At 31.7% G+C, this 19,552-nt stretch overlaps 1 protein-coding gene across 1 annotated transcript in view; it reads left to right on the top strand.

Moving 5' to 3' along the window:
- LOC122710560 (protein O-mannosyl-transferase TMTC1-like) overlaps positions 1-19,552 on the top strand; it is a gene marked incomplete at its 5' end in the record, with an annotated part of 114,301 nt that overhangs the window by 88,314 nt on the left and 6,435 nt on the right. The window contains 3 exons of the mRNA XM_043928484.1: positions 10,442-10,582; positions 13,393-13,592; positions 13,773-13,908. Of these exons, the coding sequence (XP_043784419.1) occupies positions 10,442-10,582; positions 13,393-13,592; positions 13,773-13,908 (477 nt within the window). The remainder of the gene's footprint in view (positions 1-10,441; positions 10,583-13,392; positions 13,593-13,772; positions 13,909-19,552) is intronic.

Genomic DNA, 19,552 nt, shown 5'->3' with positions numbered 1-19,552 from the left:
AAAAATTAGAAAATAAAATTTATCAAATGTTTCGCTTGTATTCTTTCTATTTACAATTGATAGTATATAGCGAATCTTCTCACATTTAAAAATATTTGTATTCTAGGTCCATCTAGCGGATTAATAACAAATTATTCGTTCTTTTTTCTTTTTCCTTTCGTATAATACGCGTACCTTTCTTTCTGAATGAAACACATGTCGTATTATTTTTGCATATTATCTAATAATAAGTATAACAAGAAAAAAAACAGTACAAGCTTTTCTAATATATAATTTACGTTCTATAACCAATTCATCCCACGTGGTATGAATCACAATCAATTTTCGATGAACCCTTCCAATTCCAAGTTGCACGCTTCTCGAACCTGTCTCGCCAATAATTCACCTCTAAATGGTACAACATCGAGATCTCCCGTATTCGAAGAGTCACGTATTAAGTTGGATCTCGGTATCCTCTGTTGAACGACTTAGCTCCACCCGTTCTTGAACTTCCGCTGTTTCGTGGCATTCAACGATCAACTATGTGAGCGCATGCGGAACAAAAAGTTCGATTGCAGGAACGATTGCAACACGAGACACGGTTTAACCGTTGCAATATCTTAAATTGCTCGCGGATAATCGCATCTCGCGGAAAGATTTCGTGTCGTTAACTGGCCGGCTTGGTTTTTATCCAAGAGGGAAGGAAAAAGACGCGGTGAAAAGACGTGTACTCTTGGAAAGCTTGACAAAGCGGATTTAATTAAAACTTTCCAACGAATCGAATATAGCCAGAGGATATTTTCGGCCAAATGTATATAAGCAGTTTCGAAGTTCGTGGGAAGGGTTGAAGGCAAGGAGTTGACCAATGCTTCGAACGAAACTTACGAACATTTCGAAACAAAGAGGGAAAATTATACGTTAAGTGGTAGGAAATTGGCTTTCTAGAACTTATTTTTTTAGAAATTTAGAACTTTAGAAATTTTTAGAACTTATGAAAAAGGTATCGTTCATTAGAGCATCAAGAGAAGTGTAAATATATTGATTTGAATGCAGAAAATTAGAAAATTTATTTTATTTCACTCAGGCTTATATGGGCTTCTTTCATTCCAATTGCATCCCTCCAACAAACTTCAATCTGTTTGAGTATTTTGTACTAATTTTGAATTAAGAAAATTATCGCTATAATTAACAATTAATCAAGCATAATCTTTAATTTTCGAATATATCTTCTTATCTAATTTAAACTCGAACTTTTTTAAAACGTACATATCATTGGATTTCCCTTTTCATACGGAATATATAAAGACGTTCGACTAAAGCAGAAGACCTATCACCTTGCACAAAATGAAACGAAGCCAAGAAATTAATTGATTTATTCGTAATTCTTCTGATTAAGACTTACGGCTTTTAAATAATATTGTTAAGACATTGTATGCATCATTTATTTAACGAAATTGAAAAAAGTGAGGAAGACGAAGCTTTTAAAAATAGCTATTTATTATTGGAGTTACGTATTCGTATTTCATTTAACATTCTGAATATAGGAACATTTATTATCATTAGTGGTGAACATCGTGGATCGTGTGTATTGAAAAAATATAACAATAGTACATGATACTGCGTGAAACAATAGATGAACATACAACAATAGTTATTAAATAAAAATTTAAAAATTGATATGAAATCGTTAAATCTTGTTTGTGATTACTTGCTATCTCTCTGTACTCTATACAATTGAAATATAACAGAGCATTATTGTAAATGATCAACAATATTATAACGCGAATCTCATTCAGTTTTCAATCAAAATTGAAATTCATAAATTGATATCATAATTCACTTTGGATAATTTATTTGATAAAGTTCCTAATAGGAAGATGATATCAAATTTCTTTTGAAATTTTGAAATATTGAACGCGATTAAAAAATGATATATACACTGTCCTTTTTTAATAAATATCTTTCCCAAACAGAAATAAATGAATAATTAAGGATTAAATAAAGATAATCGTTTTTAAAATTATGAAAAAAAAAAAAAGTATACAAATTTGTCGTGTCTTTTTAACTTCTTTACTACGCGTGTTCTATGCGCGAACTTTCCATCAAGTTTCGAACTGCAGCCGATTGATTTTCTCTTAACTTGATCTCAAGTTATTCTCCCGGGCATGCTACCAGCCTCGAAGATCTTTCATGGGGAAGGCGCATCATGAAGAAGTTTAATGAACAGGTTAAATTAACCGATGGAATCTTAAAGTTTTACGACTCCTCGGTTCCGCTATTTCATTTATAATCTTCATGTTCCCGAAAGTCAAGTGCATTTCGATAATATCTATTTGAAAAGAAACCAAACTGGTTTTATCGAAGAGAAAAATTAAAATATTTTATCGGTCATTTAGATATAACTCTCGGTTAGATAATTCAAATGGTTTAATTACTTTTGATGTAACGAATTTTTTTACATAGTTTACTGAATTCTTTATTCGAAAAATTATTTTGAACTTTAATTTTTCTATATTTACTAATTTATTTGGATTCCTTTTCAAAATAATACTTTTACGATATCTTTTTTCCTCGGACACAGTATATTACAAAAATGGATTTAGGAAATGAAACATTTTTAATTCCTTTCCACGATTAAAAGTTTCCGCAAGATTGATTGAAAAGATCTGATAAATATGAAGTTATTACTTAAAAATATCTGTGAAAGAAGATTTTCAGATGGAAAAGTGTGCTTTCAATAACGATATTTGACCATTTACCATAAAGGAAGTGAAAAAAGGGAAGGAAGAAAAATGTGAAAAGAATATTCTGACTAAAGTTTTCACTTCAAATGTAGTTAATCGTCTTTAATTGAACTTATTAAGAAAGTCTTTCAAATGACACCCCCTTCCCGATTTTCAAACTGCTTTTAAGAACCGTTTCATGCATTTCATTCGTTTCCATTTTATATTCATTTTGCGAAAATACTTATTAGAAATTGAAGATCGTTTCTTCATTGAAATGATGGTTCCCTTCTCTCTTCTTATCGTCAATTTTTGAAATTCTGCGGTAATCAGTCGAAAGCGAAATAATTTTGATCTTATTGAGCGATATTTTCAAAACAGAGCTTCAAGTTTTCAAAAACTGAAATACAGTATTTCGAGAAACGTAAAAGCAGAGTTTGCGAAGAGCGGTCAAGAGATAAGACGTAATGAAAATACTCGCTTCTTCGTAAGATAAGCTTTAATGCTTTCTACTATATGAATGTGTATGTGGGCGGAAACCCTCCAGTTCTCACATGTTCCCTTTGAAGCAATATTACGAGAAAGAGGAAAAAGTGTATAATATAATGATTTCATAAATAATCTTTTTCCGTGCAGGATGTTTGGCTAGAGATATCTAAAAATTTAATTAAATCCTTTTATCTTTAAATTAAAATTAAAATCAAGGATAAAAAAATTGTATTTTCGATTCCCTTTTTTTTCTTCACTTATAATCCACTCTAATAAAATTAAAAAAATTTAAACTCTTCTAAAGATAATCTTATTTACACCTCTCGCAGCTATTCCAAATTTAAATATATCCTAAAAATTTATCTTATATTAGATTTAAGTAAAAGCAGATACTTTCTCTTCAAATTTTCGATATTTCATAGATCTAGATCGACTAACCTAATGCATAACGCATTCGAAAGCTACATCAGACATTTTAATGTTTATCGACATTCATATTTATACGCGACACTTTCAGAATTTCGAATCATCGATGCATTAAGATTACCATGTAAAATTCTACAGGTATATCGCTTGGTACATAGATTTCAACCGTGCCCTTTCTCGCCATTTTGCCAAAGATCGCGTTTGATCCTTGAAAACAAATCTCGTTTCTAAGCAATCTCGTTTCTTACTTCTTTTCCAAGTATTGGAAATACGTATTTTTATTTGAAATAAGAAATATGGAATGCGACCAATACTAATATTGTATTGATTTTCGCCACTTACATCCACGCAAACGTTCAATAATCATATATCATGATAAATTGGCACGCTGAGAAAATTATAATGCTTACTTCCATTCTACGATCTAAAATTATTTTATATTATTGACTAGTGTATAATAAGAGATATGGTTATCCAGTTATTGTTATAGGAATGTGGCAATGTGGTTTGCTCGTTCCTTGATATTCTCGTGATATTCATCGACGAAATTTATGATAGTATAATTTTATGTTACTGTTGCTGATAGTTTGATTTTCAATGTTTCTAGTACTCTTGTTTATCTAATGATTCTATATTTCCAAACCATAATGATAGTGGTATTTATATATTCGCTTATATATTCCTCACATCCAATATTCATCACATTTTTTTTTTTTTGGCAACAAACACTTCTATATTCGTTCAGAAATCCAATATCCCTCGCCAAAAGTTTCTTATTGCATAATTCATTTTCTGCCAATACGACTTTTCAATGAAAGTTAAATTTCTGCTTGAAATTTTTTTTATTTATTTGAGTCTTGATTCAAGGCTAAAGAACTAGATCTCAAAGGATTAATGCTTTTGTGAATATTTTGTTACACTATTTTAATTTTATTATTATCTATTGGTAAAATTTATCATGTGCAAAATTGTAGGACATCTTGTATCTTCCTGATTATTCCTTTTTTCCATTAATTTTTTCGTTATTCTTATTGAAAAAAATTGATTCTATATCTGTCTAATTCGTCTCGTCTGTTCCACTATGAAAAAAATTAGTAGAAATTAGAATTCTGAATAAATCTGAAAAATCCATTTTGAGTTCTCTAACTTTGTTAATTATTCTTTACGAATTTCGAAAAAATAAACAGATTAAATAAAATATACACGTCAAACTCACGTCAGAACTAATAGGATTTCGCGCAATTTTATTTTCACGATGCAATAAATCTCTTTTTTAAAGCTTTCAAGAAGAAAAAAATTCCCGAACAATGTCCAAAGGTAAAGGAAAAAAAACCTGTATTTCGAAATATTTCAAAAATCAATATAATCGACGACCGAAGACATTATATACTTCCCTTCATAATCGACTTTCATATTCTTGAAGAATTACTTTTCGATTTCATAATCAATATTCTTAAAAATCCTACATCAAAGATTCTCATTCCACGATAATTTTAATATCCTAAATACTTATACTATAACACACTATAATATTCTATAGATACAATCCAGTACTATTTATTTCTAAATTAATTCTAAAAATTCTGTCTTCGTAATATGCGCAATATGCAAAAACAACGAGAAGAAGAAAAACAGAGGCACAAAGAAAAGAGGGGGAGAAAAAAGAAGGAATATACATACGAATCATCCGAAACGCGTCGAATAAAACGGATTCACCGCGGGAACGTGAACATGCATCACAGACTCGATAGAATAGCCGTACGGATTATACCCTTCCTTTCTCGACCCTGGCCGATCCACTCACGCCGGATTTCTTTCTCCGTCCCTTTATCCGCTTTCTTCATTTCGCTGTGTGTAACTTGCACGCGGCCACGATGATCCCATCTCCTACGCGCGCACCCTTATTGAGCTCTCGCAGACAAACCCTCCCCTCCCTCCGTCGTTACGAAACAACTATCCTCGAGATATACCCAGAAATTCTTTCCTTTCCCTCCCGTATATATGCCCGTTTTACATTTCTCTCCGTCTCTCTTTCCAATATTACGCGTGGTTACGATCCGTATGTTGCGATGCCACCCTTAATATCGAATATTACACCGATAAGGGAGCGACATTTGTGCGACGTCTCGATTGAGTCAATTTGCTGTTACAAATGTCATGCGATGGGGGGAACACGTAAAGTTTAAGGTTATTTTACTTCAATTTTGCGTAGGAGGTAGGGATTTTTTTCAAGTAATGGATAGAGTTTAATAATAATAAGATGGAAGTATATATGTGGTTTAATTTGTATTAATAATTATTTGATATTAATTTCATGATTTACAAGATATGTTTTCTATACTTTCATTGTTTCATACTTGCAAAAATATTTTTTTTTCATTAAATATTATCACTTCGATTTTTTTTATCATTGTTATTATTTGCAATAAAGGATTTATTATTTCAAACATCTATTTTTTTTCTTTTTTTGATTATCAATAATCTAATAATTTCATTTCTCGGAATATATATATATATCGAATTTAGAAAAAAGTTAATACATTTCAAAAAAAATTTCACTTTAAAATTATTCTGTTGTAAAAACTTATATTATATCTTGTAAAATATGAATTGTTAAGTTTCTTTTTTTCCTGATTTCATCTGTCTTCGTTTTATTCAAGCATTTCCCTCCAACCAACATGTCAAATTTACACGTAACAAAATAAACAAGATCGAGAAAATCAAAACGATTTACACGACGTAAATTACAATTGCGTTAATTAAATTGTACAGGGAAGCAAGGAACTCCAGATTTCACTTTCCCCGTATGAAAGCTGTGCTTGACTACGAGCAACGGGTTGAAGGGTTGCAACTGAAAGGGTGCGAGTGACATTTTATTAAGTGCAGAGTTTCATGCTTCGAAGCGATTTAGGTGTACACTACGCAGCAGAAGTTTCATGTCGGCTACCAACGTGGAGTTAAATCATTTGAATCTTGTAAGGCGGCCGGTGATTTAAAGAGGTCTCATTTTGGACCCATTACCCATACCCTATACCTGTTCGCGGCTTCCTACGCTTTGTAATTATGTATCGTTGCTCCAAGATCGCTTTAAGGTAACGCTTCATTATGGGGGGTGTGCTTATTTTACCGACTGCGAACGTTCTATTGTACAGGATTTCTCAAAACAAGTGACTCGAAAGGGGTTGACTCTACGCGTAAAAATTAAATCGAAAAGGAGAGAAAGGATTTTGTCGTTTAAGGCTTCGTTTTTGAGCGAATGAAATTTGAAAATGACAATATAATTGTAATAATATAATTTTGAATTGGAGAAAATTAATTATTTGTGGGAAGTGTGAGAAGAAGAGAAGGATTGAATGTGGAATAGAAATTTCTTGAAAGATCTATATGAAATTGTGAAAACTTATTTATTGGAAAAAATTAAGATTGAATGATTAGGGTAGAGAAGTAATCAAATATTCGATGAATTTTTAAATTCGAATTTTTGAAAACTAACTTTTTAAAAGAAAAAATTTTATTTCCTCGACTTATTTCTGTATACAGAAATTTTCTCTTCTTCTTTTCTGAAACGCTCTGTACATCATTGTAGAGGTGATTTAATTGAGTTTGAACTACATTATGTTCGTGTGATTGCATTATTTGTTTCTCTAAAGAGACACAAATAAATAAATCATCGTATTATTGTTGCATATGAAATCACTGATTTTACAAATGTGTTAAATTCTTCAATATTTAATGATTAAACGTTTCATCAAATAATATTTAATATTATTCCGTTAATAACATTTATTATCAATGTAGAGCTTCGAATTAGTTAAGTATATTATAATCGGTTTTTCATCAATTGATTTATTTAAAAAAAGAATATTGTGCATGACAAGGAATAATTAAAATCGAATTTCTTGTATTTTATTGAGTAAATAAATAATTGAAAAATATTTGAAAAAGTTATGTATACTTTGAAAAATGTATAATATTTTGATAAACTTTAATCTATTAAATTTTATTTATATTATTTCTTTACGATACGATTTCTAAATAAATTTTAAATAATTATTCAATTTTCAAAAGAAAATTATTAAGTACAGAGTATTCCAGAAGCATGCAATTAAATTTTTATTCTACTTTTTTTAAGGGATAAAAAGGGATTATATAAATATAGAAAATTCCACTTTTGAACGAGAAATTGAAACAGATAGATATTAACAAATATAATCATTAACAAACTAAAACGAAGTGCGTTTCAACACATAGCTGTTTCTTCTTCTAATGAATCATAACATGAAATAACCTACATTCCATAAACAGAGACAAAAATAATTAAACTTCTAATCCAAGTTAATTTCCATTAAAGTAATAACAGTTAATTTCGAAATAAAATTAAATTTCTTTTTTTTTTCGATTCAAAACGAAGAGACGTTAAATAACAAGGCAAAGTTGTGCTTCTTAAAAATTATAAGACAATTGACGTTGAGGACAAGAACGACCATTCTCCTTCTTTCGTTTTTCCCGGCGATTGTTTAGCCGTGGAATATTCTTTATTTCGATAAGAAAGTTTAATTCAGTTTCCATGAAGTTTCGTTGAAAAATCGAGTTCACGACGAGATCGTGTCGTTCCCACCACCCACCACGGAAATATAATATTGTTCTATAATCCTCGCGTTATGTTGAACCGAATTGCGTTGCTTCGAAGAATCAGACTGTCGGAATATACGTTCCTCGTCAGAAAGTTAAGAAAGTTTTGTCAGAACGCGTTCCCACCGTAATACATTTTCGCTAACTACATTACTTCTAAATTGGATTGGGGGAGAGGGGCAGTGGGTGCGGTGGAATTAAGTAAGAGTGGAATTCCGCTCTTAAATACCGGCCATTGTTGTACATATATTTTCTTGTACACATCTACGTACACATCTACATGTGTATATATATATATCGTATAATAATAGAAAAAGGATAGAGGAATAAGCAGATATTATGATAAATTTAAAAGACATTTCCCCTTGAAATACAAGTTTCGTATGAAACATCTTTTGGAATAATGCATGCAATAGATAATTGGATCAAAATGATTAAATTAAAAATTCTTACACGAGACGACTAATTTCAATCGACTGATGGTATTTTTGTTAAAATTAAAATTCTTTGAAACTGTTCACAACAAATCTTGATCAGTCACTCTAGAGAAAAAGAAGAATGCCGTTTTAATTTCCTCATCCATTCGACACGATAATTAAACCACGATAATTAATATTGTAAGAAATAGATATCCATTTCTAGAAATCCAGTCGACCGTATGGGCGTCCAGTAATAAAGGAAATTTTCGAGAGGGAGTTTTCATGAAACGTAATATCCTGTCCACAGGAGAAGAGTCGAATCGTTTCGCTCGAAAGAACTACCTAATTCACCTTTCACGCCATTCCAAGTTCGCCTTTTATTCCACCACGGTGCCATTTCCACACACGTGTGTATATACACACACATACATACACATACACGCATACCACGTATACGCCCTCGAATCCTCAATCCGCGAGATTGAAAGCAGAGAGTTCGCTGTTTCGTCTTTGTCTCTATGGTTCAGAGTGCACCTCCCTCCCCCACCGATAGTTTTCTCCCTTTCAGCCGGGAAGTTGGAGGCAATTTCGTTGGAGTGGCCAGAAACTTCGCACGATGCTATCTCTTATCGAGCGTGGCCGATGGTGGAGGCTCGTTAGCCATTTGCACCTTGGCCGCGCACAAGCCGTCGGTTGGCTGTGTTAATTAACCAGCTGCTACGGTTTGTCCTACCGAAAACATCGCTCTCACGTTGTTTGGGAATTACCTGGTCAAACAGAATGGTTGATGTGAGCAATCCACTATGTAACGATACATAGCCAACCTGATATTACCGATTAGGTCAAGGGATAATTCAGATGAATATGATTCTGATTTATCAAGTTAATAATGGTTTTAAGTTGACAATTAATTTTACACCATCTTTTGTGTTATTCGTATAATTGATGGAATATCTTATCTATTGTATGTTATCGATTAATACGTATTAATAATCTATCTAGAGAACGCTTTTCAATGAATAACACGATACGATGATTTAATAGATAATTTTATTATTTTATGATAATACATAGCCAACCTGATATTACCGATTAGGGCAAGGGATAATTCAGATGAATATGATTCCGATTTATCAAGTTAATAATGGTTTTAAGTTGACAATTAATTTTACACCATCTTTTGTGTTATTCGTATAATTGATGGAATATCTTATCTATTATATGTTATCGATTAATACGTATTAATAATCTATCTAGAGAACGCTTTTTAATGAATAACATGATACGATGATTTAATAGTAGATAATTTTTAATTTTATTATTTGAACTTATTTTATGGTAAAGTTTTCCTGATAGTTCTCCTATCAAAAACAAAAAATTGTGAAACAATTGCACGAAACGATTACCCGTAATATTCGTGCAAAATCAATGAAAATCCAGTGTTGCTTCTCCAACACACAGTAATTTTACTTCCCGTTACGACAAAACGAGAACTCGATTCCAGATTACCATCCCTATAATCCCTCGCGTGTTTACCGTTGCGTATATATATTTGGGAATATTTTCACGATACTTGGCAAATTTGCACTGAAAAAAAGAATGAAAATTGTTCCAATGATCGGCTCTATTGCCGGTTATTACACGAGCACATATGTGGGGCAGGGAAGGGAAAACGGAATTACCCCTCCTCTACAATTAAATGCATGGCAACGCACCCGTGTTCCTCCGAATCGTTAATCACTTTGTAAATAAGCGGCGTTTATTTGATTACAGGCTGTGGCCGACGTACGCCAGTGCGCATAACAACCTCGGAACACTCACGGTGGGCGATCAAGCGGAGCAACACTTTTTGGCAGCAATACACGCTCAACCGGGCCACGTGAACGCTCATTACAATCTTGGCCAGCTTTACAGGTCAGTTTGTCAAAAAAAAAAAAGAAAGAAAAATATTAAATTTAACGACAAATTAAGTTAAATGTGGAATATTTCTCTATCATCTATTTTCTTTTAATAGTTGAAATGATTTCATCAATAATTGATTGGAATAGAGTTCATTTTTAATTATACACGTTTGAAAAATATATATTCGTGATATTCTTCTGCTTGACAAATTCAAGTTTAATTTTTCTGTTATTATTAATTAGATAAATGGAAAGTTTATGCTTTCTTTCAGCTTTTTTTCTTTATTTTGCTATTTTCTTTGACGACAATATGCTAGTTTCAATCTTTACGTATCCATATGATTAAAACAATTTCTTATATTTCGTTTGTGATATTCGATGATCGACATTCGCATCAAATTCTCGCTCGCGTCTCTTCACCAATTTCAATATCGATATTTGAAGGATTCAAAAATGGATTTCGTGTTTCCAAAGAGATTTTCCAAGAAAAAAGGTCCATTCAATGCTTCATATGCAAGCTTCGTCAAAATCGAGACTTTTCAGATTAACTTAATTTCTCCGTAAAACGTTATATTATCTATATTTTACAAAGCGTAACTAATCCGTTTGAGCAAGAAATAAACCGAGACAGACGCATCGGCTAAAACAACAGCAACAACAAGTTAAAATCTAGGATAATTCGAGCGAATGCCCCGAGGTCTAATGAAGTCCCCCGTCGCGCGGAGCGGACAAAATTACGAGAAGAATTCCAAATCCACCGCCGTTCCACTTTATTAATGATATATCGAGGCAATGGTATACCGAAGTACATGCGCCGCGATAAATTTAGCGTGGCAAGGTAATTCTGGCGGCGTGGTCAAAATTAAACTTTAATTAACGCCTCCTGCCTGATAAATTAAAGTTTAATTGACGGTGGGGGCGAGGCGTGCGTGCGTACGCCCGCCATAGTTCGTCCACTAGATGCCGCCTCTCCCTCCTGTACCCTATTTTCGTCTGGTTCCGGCTGTGTGAAGGGAAAACAACGTCCATAAATTTTTCGCCCTTCCAACGCGAAGGAATTTTACGCCGTTAAATCCTCGGAAGCGTGGCCTGCGGATTACCAAGCTTATGAACCGTATCACGGGATTCGAAGTCTTGATGAAACGAGCTCGTTCGCAGATCATTGATAAGTATGTAGTTTCACCGATAACGGTGAAACTAGTTTCTCAGTTTGCCAGCAATGAGGATTTGAGTAGTGGGTTAATTGATTGTTGCAAGTCGTTGCGAATGAAATGGGAGAATCAACATTTTGTTTTTAAATTGTAATTGATAATTTTAAATTGTTTTGAAATCATTAAAAAATGATTTAATAAAATTAGGTCGATATTATAATTTTTTTATCTTGTTTATTTATTATTGTTTTTCTTCATCATCATTGATTTACAGACGGACAATATTTTTTAAAATGATTATTCGTATAATTATAGGAGAAATGTTTACAAGAAAAATGTTCCTGCTAGAATATAATATTAATCATAATTATAAAATATTATATTAATGATTTTGTTTACGCTTTTCAATCATCGAAAATCACTGAAACCACACGTCATTTTTCATTCGCTTGAATCCCACGCGAACCAAATTTAATTATTTTTTATAACCAATAATTAATAATTAATACATGCAATAATAATATAACGTATATACATATACGTTATACCTTTCAAAATAAAATTAATATCATATAAATTATACCAGAATTTTATGAAAATCAATTACTTTGATTATACCACCTCTTTTCCTGACAATATTAAAATAATCAAGTATATTGATATTTAGTTAAAAAATAAGATAATTTTCTATTCTTCGAAATGAACATCATATTTTACCATTTCATGTAATTTGATCAAGTAGCACGGAGATGTTATTAGGTCATTTGGAATCTGCTGGTCATTTAGAGAAAATTGCATTAACCAGTTCACGCGAAATTAGCGTCATGGATAGTGGCATTTCACGGAACGGTGAAACACGCAGAATGTACAATGATGTACAGGGATGCCCATAATGCGTTAAAAGCAAGTACAGACATTCATATCTTGATTGTAATCATGTTACAGTTCGCGAGAATGATCGTCACACATGATTGGAATAGGTTGTCATAGTTAATACAGTTGAAACATGTCTGAAATATAATTGATAATAAATCATTACAAACGAGTTGCATAATTCTCCCATTTACAAAATTAACCTATGTATGTGCTAATTTTTATATTAAAAAAATTAAGTATGAAATTTTTATTAATAACTTTATTGTATTATATTATTATCAACATCGTATCATTGTACAAATTTGTACAAATTAAGTTGAATAACATTATTAAATTTTCTGCTAAATTTCCTGTATTTTGAGTAACACTTAATTATTTTAATTAAATCTAATACTATGTCATAATTTATTCTCTGAAATTGTTACTTTTAAATTATAAGCTCAAAATATACTTAAATTGATATTTATTTCCAATAGGAACTGTAGCCTATTTATAATATAATATTTGGTACGTTATAAAGCCACTATGTACTTGAGTATAACTATATTGAGTAACATAGAGTCTTCATTTCGCGATCCATTATTGGTTCCATTAAAAATTTAACGTAACCCGATATTGATCCTAACCTATAGAACTTAAGAATTTCTATATTTTTTCCTTTTATATTTTGAACGTCACCGATGTTCCATTTTTCGCCACTAAATATATATCTATGAATATTCATTTCGATTTCTAACAAACACAAAGTGTCATCACCTTTATTAAATCAATAAAATAATATGATTTTGTTTTCCAGGAAAACGAACAGGACAGAGGAGTGTATACGGATGCTGCAAAAATGCGTATCTTTGGATCCAGCGTACACACCAGCCTATCTGGTCCTGGCGAGGTTGGCAACCGGTCCAACAGCGGGCGCACTTTTGCGACACGTTGTTCGACTACAACCACGAAGCCCCGACCATCTCACGGAATATGCTTCGTGGCTGTACCAGAATGGTAAGTGACAGTGGTGGAACGGCTAAATGGCTTAAAATGGGATAAAGGCCGACGGTTCCCGTCGCGACGGTCCAAAGTACGGGGTTAAAGTAGTTTAAAGTAGAGGAAACAACATCTAAACTCTGGCCGCGTAACGACCACCGCTTTATACTCACGCCAAATCGTCGTTCGTCTCTTCAGGCAAATGGCTGCCCTCCCTCAAGTACTATCTCAAAGCCATGGAGATCTCGCCCTCGCACAGATCGTCGCTTCTGGGAACGGTCAGGATACTGAGGTCGCGGGGTCAGTGGCCAAGGGTGCATCAACTCATCACCAGGTGAGTGAATGTAACCAATATCTTTTTGCAATTGCGATTTTTGCAATTTTCGTTGTTGCAAATGTGTAAATTGGTAAATTAAATAATGGTGAACGAGTTTGAAAGAGGAAAAGAGATGAAAGAGGTTGATTATACGTTATTCGAACGTTGAATTTTGATTAAAGCTGAATAAAAGTGTTTTAACTAAGTTTAATCTCATCTCAGGTTAAGAATTGTATCATCTTGAGCATTTGTTCCTTGAAAATTATAATTGTTATTTTCAGATTGAGAAATGACATTCTAATATCTAATACTTCATGAATTATTTAATTTTTGATATTCATAATTAATGTTTGAAAATGATAGATTATATAGAAATGAGAAAGAGATTATAAAAATTAATATTTCTTAATTTCTTTTTTCTTAAATTTCTGTCATTCTTAATTGGACATTGATGAGCTGACAATTATAATTAAGGATATTTTTCGTCTCATTGTTAATCTTAAGTTAATTTAATCGAATGATATTTCAATTTATGATATCAATCAAAAATTTGACAACAAATTCCACTTATAACATTACTTAATTCATAATGTAATTTCCATTCTATTTCTTCAAGTACAGATTACATTAGTAATCACAATTCAATCATTCTGAATTTTGCATACAGTTATTAAAAATTGTATGCAAAACATATATAAACAGATTTTTCGAATAAATTAAATCGTATATTAAGTCTTTACTGTCAAAAAAAAAAAAAAAAAAAATATTAAACGATAATTTGCCATCGTCGCTCAGCCTCAATTCTCAAGGACAAATTAGCAAAAGTAAACGAAATCTTGAGAACCTCTTTGATCTCTCTTCGCTGAAAAATTCCACGATATAGCCACTTATAAGCGCTCAAACAAATCCTCAGAACAGTTTAGCAACTTCAACTCTCCAAAGTTGACGACAAACTTTCATCCTTGAATGACAATCGTGTCGTTTGCTCAGTTTTCCAACCCTCTACTTTCACGCGCATATACGTATGTCCGAACACAGAATTACAATAGTCGATACTTGTGTCGACATCGATTTTCACTCTTCTTTTCTATCTTTTCTCGAGTATTAATGATAAATATAAAGATACTTATAAATCTAAAATTCGATAAAAAGAACTTCACTTTACCATGTGTATAACAATTTGCTGAGTATTTAATTTTCACAATGGTAATTTTGAACGAATATTTATTAAGTATATTAAATATTAAGTTTCAAATCTATTTGGAAATATATTTTCTTCTTTCTTTGAAATACTCGAATAAGAAAATACAAATTTGGTCAATGTTCAAATTTACTCGCGATACACTCGAATCCATCGCTAATTGCATTCAATTCTCGCGCAAATAGCATCTTTAAAAAAAGCCACGGTATAAATTTTCCGGCGACGAATCGTGTTTTTTGCAATCACGCAGAATCAATTCTTTCTTGCTGACCGAAATTATGATTCCGGATTTCGCGATCGATAAAAGGCCAACGCGTCAGTCAGTTTTCCAGCGAATGAATTCAGAGGATTGCAGAGAGGATATATCGTTGACTTCCTTTTTTTTTTTTTTTTTTTTTTTGGAATCAGAGATAGGATGAGGAACGAGCATCGTTCAATTAGTGGGTTTTTATGGATTGTTGATTGACGTTGAAAACCTAGATGTTTGATTTAGATCGATGAAAAATTTCGTTCCCATCCAGTTTAATCATTTCACGGGATGGTTCTCGTGTCAACCGTGTGATTGACCAATATTTGATAGTAATATGTACAGTTTTAGTGAATGATTAATCATTAGAAATTGATTAACCATGATGAATATATATGTAGATACAAAGAATTTTACGAACGTTGGTTTTTAGTACGATTTAAAAACTGTATAGTAAGACTGGCAAATGAAAATATAGTTCACTTTTAAAAATATAAAACAATATAATAATACATGAATTTATAAGATAAATACAAAAATATTTAATCACAAACTTTTTAAATCGCGATACATATAATTTCATGATATTATTCACGAAATCCTTCAATCACAATTCAAAAAAACTGTAAATTCCATTGTCCACGTGTGTACACGAGGTACAGAAACACGTTCGTACCATCAGCCAACGTTTACAAACCTTTCAACTTTATTTCCTTTCTCCTCGAACGGCCAAAAAGCCGCGGTGCAATCGAGGTTTAACATCGCAACGCGTGCAAAAATTACAGTCATAATGGGCCGTCCCCGACGGGATGGGTTTGGAGCCATACAAGAATTGCTCGAGCCTGGTACAATATCGCGGTGTGACATAGGCGTGGTCAACCGGCTGGCCCATAAATGGTCCAGGGTGGACGAGTCGAGGGGTTAAATTTTGGAGAAACAACGCGAAAAGTGACGGGGAAAAGAGAGAGAGAGAGAAAAAGAGAGCGAACCAAATTGGCAACACCTACGCCATCGGTGTAACTACCACTACACGCGTGAAGATTTCAATATGCACCGTTTGACAGATGTGCCACAGCGTGCAGATTTTAAATGCAAATATAAATCTGCCATGCAGACCGCAGAGTTGGTATGAGCAGCGTTGGGGTGGCGGAAGGTTTCGAAAGGGGTGCGAACGGATAGCGTACAACGGTGGAAGAATCATTTCGCGCGTTCCTCCACCTCTGTGTGCGTATGCATGCGAGTTTTCGTGGAACAGAGTAATTACAATAGTCTGCCTCTTTGTTTTCTGGCCGTGGAAGTCTATATTAGAGGGAACGGCGCGTGCAGTTTGTGTCCAGTTGATAGTTACGAGAGATCTTTTTCATTAGTATCAACTTAATCACCGTTGGAAGAACGGTCGAGAGACAGAGAGAGATTTTTTACTGATTTATCTCGCCAATGTTTCGTTTAGCCCGTCACCTTTTTCAAAGAATCGAGCCACGTATTGATAATAGGATAATCCTCGTTTGAAAATTTCTGGTACAGTGATTAAAGGTTGTGTGCGTCTTGATTAGAGGATTGCACGAACGAATTTATTGTTCCCTGTACTCGGGAATTTCGAGTGTCTTGATGTATTCTGGGTGTTGAATGTATTCTGCAGAAATTTTATTAGATATATTTGATGAACAGTATCTTCTTCGTCAAGTAAATTTGATCTTATTTATTTAATTTCTGAAATATTTTTATTTCAGTTGTGATTATAGATGATATTTTTGGATATTACTTTTAATTTGTTGTATTATTTGCTATTTAAAAAGATTTAAGACTTATTAAACTGAAATTCTAACTATCAAACTAAATGATAAAATGAAGAAGAATTTCTATAATATATAAAATGTATATAGTAATAATAATAGATGATATTATCTCTATAAGATAAGGATAAAATAACAACTTGAATTAATTTTTTAATTTTAAAAATATATTTTAATGGATATTTTTTTTCTTTTTCAAAGAAAATAAATTGAAACGAATTTTATTATATCGTGTATATTTAGAATAATTTTAATATAATTTACAGAAGAATATAAATGAGGACGGATTTTTTATTCAACGAATTTCTTTTGCACACGTTAAAAGAACTCTATCTATCCCAGAATAAATTTCTGAAGACTTTCATCGATGAATTTCTTTTAGGGACGATCAAAAATTCCAGAATAAATTTGCAAAGGAAATATCTTCACGAATAAACATTATCCCTACAATACATACATATTCGAGGGACATCTTTAAAGAAGAGCAAGCCTATGAAGTAATCGTCCTCGCCCCGTTTCATCCAATAATGTTGGGATGAATAAAACAATTCTCTTTAAAATTCAAATTTATCTAAATTCATTTTCGAGCAAAATTGTTCATTTTAAAAGTGTGATAATAACAATCAGTCAATTTCAATCAAGTAATTTTTCCTATTGAAGAAAATCAAAAGTATTTCGACGTGCAATAATAATAATAATAATAATAATAATAATAATAATAATAAAAATACGACGAATTTATTCATAGAATTTATTCATTTGAGATTGATGTATATTGAATCTGGAAAATATTGATTGTTTAAGTAGATTGCGCCTCTAACCACCACACGATGACGTACGTTTGTAAATAAACCGTAAAACGATAAATTTGTCAAATCTTACACCGCATTTTCGACCGTTTCATTGTTCACTACATTCGGCTCATGAATTATTCATGCGAATGAATTATTCATCAGAGAAGAAGTGTGGAACTGGTCAACGTTTAACCATGAGCCCTCTGTTGTATATAATACAAATCATCGCACGCGTAAATCATTACGCAACTTGCGCTTAAACGATGCTTATCACCGAACTGTGTTAAAGAAATTTCTCTACCCAATGTAGAGATGAAGGGATAGTTAGTGGAATAATATAAAAATCATTATTATGATGTTAAGAAAAAAATTAATACTAAAAGTATCGACTTATTAATTATTTTTGATAAATTTAAGGAGAGGTTAGGTGTTAGGGATTTCCTATATCAGTAGATGGCGTCACAGGTCTAAGAAATATGGAAAGTTTTTCAAATATCCGATTTTCTTTTCGATATGAGCATTTTTATATTTTTCATCATATCACAACTGGATAAAAAAATCCACTATTATCGAAAGAATGAAATATTTGAAAAGTAATATAATATAAGACATGTTTTTCAATGAAGAAGACACGATTAAAAACACGATTGAATATAATGAAAGTATTTAATATAAACTAGAAATATAGTCGAATTGTTATAAATTTGATACGTTACCGAAATTTTTATATTTTATTTATATTTTTCCATACACAGTAGATTGGATTCCTTTTTGCAGTGACTGCACAAGTGTCAGATTAACTTCTCATAAATCGTTGGTGGTTTTCATTGATTGGTTCCAGATTCCATTTACGCTTCGAATATACAGCTACTGTTTCAGATTTATTGTATAGCATGAGCTAATTTATTTTCTCACTCTCTACGATGTGGAATTAAATTACTAAAAAAATTTATTTATATTGTTTAATGTATAATCGAATTTTCATTTAAATATTCGATATTTATTTTATATATTTATATTTATTTTATACTTCCAAATGAAAAGGTAATATAAACACTTCATCATTCAGCTTTTAACTGTGTTTATATAACGTAATGTAAAAATTTTTTCATCATTTTTAATGATAATTTAACTGATGAAAAAATTTAGTAATAATTTAATACAAATTAGGATTATTTCTAGAATTAAAATTTAATATTTTATACGTTATTTATTTCGAAAATAAAATTCAAAGTAAACATAATACTGAAATAAATTGGATAGATTTTCAAAAATATATGCATTTTCAAAAATACATATATTTTTATTTATTCCTTCGTAAAAAAAAAAAATATATAAATCGTAGTAATGTAAAATCACAAAAACTTTAAAAATTGTAATTTATATACATTTGAATTTCGCTGAAGTCTATTATTCTTTCTATGATAAAATTTTATTATAATTTACATGATATATCATGAAATTTTAGAAATATGAAACCACGATGCTTTTATGCCGAGATATAAAATTTTTGCATTTGTAAATTTTGCAGGGAAATTTGATGAATCCATTTTCACGTGAAAAAAATTTCTGTTCTAGCGAGAATTATATATTAGCAATCAGTCAAAAACATTCAGTATCGATCGGA

This window comes from Apis laboriosa, unplaced genomic scaffold (genome assembly GCF_014066325.1).
Source record: "Apis laboriosa isolate Shangri-la unplaced genomic scaffold, ASM1406632v1 scaffold1075_cov153, whole genome shotgun sequence".
Taxonomy (NCBI): Eukaryota; Metazoa; Arthropoda; class Insecta; order Hymenoptera; family Apidae; genus Apis; species Apis laboriosa.
This window is presented reverse-complemented; position numbering and strand designations above follow the sequence as displayed.